A 5,477-nucleotide genomic window follows, 5' to 3' on the forward strand; every position below is an offset into this window, starting at 1 on the left:
TTATTTTGGTAGCAGGTACACAATCATTATGGATCCATAGAAAATTGTCAACAGAATGAGGTGAGAGGAGCAGGTGGAAAAGGCTTTTTGCCTCCCGGTGGTGGAAGGGATTCTCAGGATGGTTGCAATGATACACACGTGGGATGTCATGGTTAGTAGGAATGGAGACAGGGTGAATACAGAGACTAATATGAAATCCAGCAATATGACCTGGTGGGTGTCACTGCAGGAGAGTTCCATCAGTGGGATGACATCACAATAGAAATGGTCAATTTCATTCGGGCCACAGAATATTAACTGTGATAGGAATAAGACAAAGATGGCAGTAGCCAAACAACCAATTAACCATAACCCAGCAGCCAACTGGAGGCAAAACCTGATATTCATAAGAGTTGAATAGTGCAGGGGTTTACATATCGCTAAATACCGATCATAAGACATTGCTGCTAGGAGATAGCATTCTGTACATGCCAGAGAACCAAAGAAATGCAATTGTATGATGCAGCCACTGACTGAGATGGTTCTGTCCCCAGTCAGGAGACTGGCCAGCAACCTGGGCAGGATGGTTGAGGTGTAGCAGGTCTCCAGACAGGACAAGTTGCCCAGGAAGAAGTACATGGGGGTGTGAAGGTGCTGGTCAGCCACAATGAGCACCACGATGAGGGTGTTCCCAGCCACGGTTGCCATGTAGATCATTTGGAACATCAGGAAGAGAAGAATTTGCAGGTCAGGGAGATCCCCGAATCCCAGAATGATGAATTCTTTGATGGCCGTTTGGTTTCCCCAGTCTCTGTCTGCCATGGTTTGAGTCCAGGAACAATAAAACAAGCTGTGCAATTGAATTGGAAGAACATAGAGTTTAAGGTTAGTCAAGTTGCATTAATTAATTCCATAAGTATTCAGAAACTCCCCTTCCTGTCCAGATTACAGGCTGAAATGTTAAACCTAAATGTAGAGTTCAGAGCAAAGTGCCAGAAGTCTCAATTTGAGAACAGAACATTTGTATCCATGTCGGCCAGCCTCTGTCATGATCAGAGCAATCACTACTGTAACAGCCCATATCTCTGGTAGCCAAGTACTGATATAACGGATCAGACTATTTCTTTATCTACCATTATATCCCTTTAGTGACATCTTAGAACTTAACAATGATGCTTAAATGCCATATTTCATTTCTGGCAGTGACCAGAATCATGCTATGTCTTAGGAGTCAAAATCGAACAACTAAAATCTTGGACTGAGATTTTTCAATACGGTCTAGAGTTCTTAGGCACCGACCTTCTGTTAGATTTATTTCCATTAATTCTAACAATATATCCTGGTATATTCAGCATTTCAGTGCCCTGTAGGAAAAAGAACAATTTTCACCCCCTCACAAGAGATCAGTTTATGCCATAAATTATGAAGTGGAGTAAATTCTCCCTTGGTTCCTCTGGTGGTGATGGTGACGTGGTGAGGGACTGGCAATGCCTTTCCTGGTTCCCAGTGTTGGCTATGTAGCAGTAATAAAATACAGCTCTTTGGAGGGTGGATCTTAGGAAGGAGCAGAACCAGGCTGATGTGCAACCCTAACTGTGGAGTGACACTCCGCACTCCATAATGATTGTGGGATGATAATACAGGAACAAGAAAGGCACTGGGGCAGAGGAGGGGAATGGGGAAAAGATGCTGTCCCTGAACTCGGAGTCTAGAAACAATCAGGCATGCGTGATCCGGGGTAATAACACTCTATCACCAGTCACCACCCCATTGGGGCACACTGAGCTAGATCCTCTGCTGGTGTAAACCAAGGTAGCTCAATTTTTGTCAGTGGGGCAGACCCCCAACTGAGGACCTGTAACAAGACATGGATCTCATGCTCTATCTCTGTGAAAAGGTGCTATGAACACTGACTGGCACTGCTGTGGGAAGGTGAGGCTAAAACTGTTAATATTCACCTGAAGAAAAGCTCTGTGTAGTTCGAAAGCTTCTCTCGTTCATCAGCAGGAGTTGGTCCAATAAAATATATTACCTCGCCCGCCTTGTCCCTCTAATATTCACAAAGCACATTCATGCCCCTGTTTGGAAGGTGGTATAGAAATGCAGTCAGGAAGACGGTGCTCACCTGAAACCACAGGACAGCAGCCCAAGCTTGAAGTGATGAACTCTTATTTCTCAGGGTTCGGCGGCCAAGACTCAGGATCCTCAGTAGAGGTTCTTCTCTCTCCTCTTTCTGCAGAAACTGGATTTTCTCAGTGAAGAGACCTGCAGTGACCTGAAGGGATGAACCGGTGCATTTGATCTTTCGTTTGGAAAAGGGGCTTCCCCTTTGATTTACCCAGTATAAATGCTTCCTCATATTTGTATTCTGTCTTCATGCTTTTTAATGTGGTCCCACTTTAACCTCTCTCCCACTTGGTTCATTTTGTGTCTCCAAATTACAATTATACAAGTGACTTGCAATTATACAAGTCCCATTGTACATCATTTTTTAGTCTAACGATCCTTTGTGGAAAATATTTTAGATCATGAACAAACACCAGCTTACATTTTTGGAAGATGCCTGTCCAAGGTGATGGGCTGTTATAATGTACAGTAGAACCTCAGAGTTACGAACTGACCGGTCAGCCACACACCTCATTTGGAACCAGAACTACGCAATCAAGCAGCAATAAAGACAAAAAAACAATAAAAAAACAATACAGTACTGTGTTAAACGTAAACTACTAAAAAAAATAAAGGGAATGTTAAAAAAAAGATTTGACAAGGTAAGGAAACTGTTTCTGTGCTTGTTTCATTTAAATTAAGATGATTAAAAGCAGCATTTTTCTTCTTCATAGTAAAGTTTCAAAGCTGTATTAAGTCAATGTTCAGCTGTAAATTTTGAAAGAACCACCATAACATTTAATTCAGTTACAAACATTTCAGAGTTACGAACAACCTCCATTACCAAGGTGCTCATAACTGTGAGGTTCTCTTGTACTTGCCCTGCCCCTTTATTAGTATTCAAGATATGCTGCCATCTAGTGGGCATTTTTGAAAATAGCTGCCCATATCTCAGCCTTACAGTTTGCTACCTCCCACTTTCCCATTATTGTATTGGCTGCTGAAATCTATTGGTCACTAGTCAGTATTTCTGACCCCACCCCGCCCTCACTTCCTCGACTCTGCTACCATTTAGTGTCCATTTCCCAGCATGACAGCCTGTTTCTCTGCTATCCTGTAGTGCATTCTTCTCTTTGCTTTCCCATTCTTGGCTCTTATGTCACCTGTTGCCCATTATTTAGTATAACAGCCCATTTCTCACTACTTAACATCTGCTACTATCCACAGTTCATTACATAGCATCGAGGTCCTTTTCTCTTCAGTGCTCTTTACTCCCCACTCATACACTATGATACAGCTTCACCTCCCTTTCCACTTCCCTCGGTTGGTCATTTGGCAACATAACATCTCCTTTCTTGCCCTTCCACTTTGGCTGCTCTTCATTGGGCAGCACCACTACACCTGTCCCATTCCTCTGCCATCTACTAGCCCTAGACAGCATAATTGCATCTCTCCTCATTTCTGACCTACTGCTGGGTGTGCACTGTTCCAAATTCTAGCCACTAGCAGCCAAATCACACAACATCATGATTGCAACATTAGTGGCTACGAGAGCACATCAACAGCAGCGGCTTTCAATGTATTAGCAGAGGTTTCCCCTCCATCCAGTGCACTTGTGTTGATGTGGGGTCTGTTTCCAATGGAAACGCATAGATTGAACCTACCGTGACAGAATCCCCATTGATCTCCAGGCTGAACTTCCATAGATGCCTCTGAGAATCTAAGTGTCCAACTCCCATTTCAAAGGGATTTGGGTGCCTAACTCCATTAGGTCCCTTGGAAAATCCTTTCCATTGTGTTGGAGCCCTACCATTCTCACCATTGCCCATCCTAACAAGCTCCCCTACATCTGGCCAAGCCCTGACATGCTCCTAGTGACTGACCCAGCCCTGCCGTGTTAGGCACCACAGGAGCTCTGCCCGTTGGTAGGCAGTAGCTTTGTAAGGCACCTGGGGCTGACTAGAGCCAGTGTCCTAAGAACTAGCCCTCTCGGGGTGGACGCTTGTTGCAGTGAGTTTTGGGGACACTCTTTGTAACAGGTCCCCTCCCTTTGAACTTCTCTGTGCAGTTGGTGGCAGAAGAGCAGCTGCTGCCCTGAAGGGCTGCAGGCAGAGTCCCTCATCAGGGACTGTTTGACAGACCCAACTGCAGAATTGGCCTCAGTTCTATGTGTGCCTGGCAAAACCCCAGCTGGGTATGGACAATCCCAGCAGACCTAGCATGCGCATCTACTTCTCTGTGGTTGCCTAACCTCCCCGTCCCCAAGGGCCCAGTGAGCCTGGAGCAGTTGCTTTGCTTGAGCTGGTCACAGCTGGGCTTAGACCAGATAAGAGCTATGAGGCTGTTCCCGGTGAAATGTCCAGAGATCACTGCTGGGGCCTAGTTGTTTGCATCCGGCCTGTGTGAGCACAGTGAAGGTGGTTGGTTTGCAGAGGGCTATGCTGGCAATAAGCACAATTTCAGAGATGGCAGATTTCCCAGGCTTATGTCCCCATATATGCTGCACCAGGAGTTAGTATTTTTATTGTCCAAACATTTATTTAGATAAAAAATGGCTTTTTTAGTGATATAAAAATTGGTTAAAATGTGGTCTCCATTCTTCCTGGTGCCCAGTTAATAACTGCATGATGGGAACATGGTTATGGCCACCTCCCTCCCTGGTCCTTCCACTGAGATGGACAATACTGAGTGCTGAGATTTTCAAAGGGAGTTTTCAACTTAATTTTAATGGGGGCTGATGGCTGAAATCACTCAGGCAGCTTTGAAGACCTTAGATTCATAGATTCTAGGACTGGAAGGGACCTCAAGAGGTCATCGAGTCCAGTCCCCTGCCCTCATGGCAGGACCAAATACTGTTTAGACCATCCCTGATAGACATTTATCTAACCTACTCTTAAATATCTCCAGAGATGGAGATTCCACAACCTCCCTAGGCAATTTATTCCAGTGTTTAACCACCCTGACAGCTAGGAACTTTTTTTTCATGTCCAACCTAAACCTCCCTTGCTGCAGTTTAAGCCCGTTGCTTCTTGTTCTATCCTGAGAGGCTAAGGTGAACAAGTTTTCTCCCTCCTCCTTATGACACCCTTTTAGATACCTGAAAACTGCTATCATGTCCCCTCTCAGTCTTCTCTTTTCCAAACTAAACAAACCCAATTCTTTCAGCCTTCCTTCATAGGTCATGTTCTCAAGACCTTTAATCATTCTTGTTGCTCTTCTCTGGAACCTCTCCAATTTCTCCACATCTTTCTTGAAATGTGGTGCCCAGAACTGGACACAATACTCCAGTTGAGGCCTAACCAGCACAGAGTAGAGAGGAAGAATGACTTCTCATGTCTTGCTCACAACACACCTGTTAATGCATCCCAGAATCATGTTTGCTTTTTTTGCAA

The 5,477-nt window shown here is 44.6% G+C and overlaps 1 protein-coding gene across 1 annotated transcript; it reads right to left on the minus strand.

Moving 5' to 3' along the window:
- On the minus strand, positions 1-705 carry LOC135888477 (olfactory receptor 6B1-like). The gene has a single exon (XM_065416281.1). The coding sequence runs from the start codon at positions 703-705 to the stop codon at positions 1-3; it is 705 nt and encodes a 234-aa protein (XP_065272353.1).
- Positions 706-5,477: the final 4,772 nt, after the last annotated feature.

Source organism: Emys orbicularis, chromosome 13, assembly GCF_028017835.1.
Source record: "Emys orbicularis isolate rEmyOrb1 chromosome 13, rEmyOrb1.hap1, whole genome shotgun sequence".
In the NCBI taxonomy this organism is placed as follows: Eukaryota; Metazoa; Chordata; order Testudines; family Emydidae; genus Emys; species Emys orbicularis.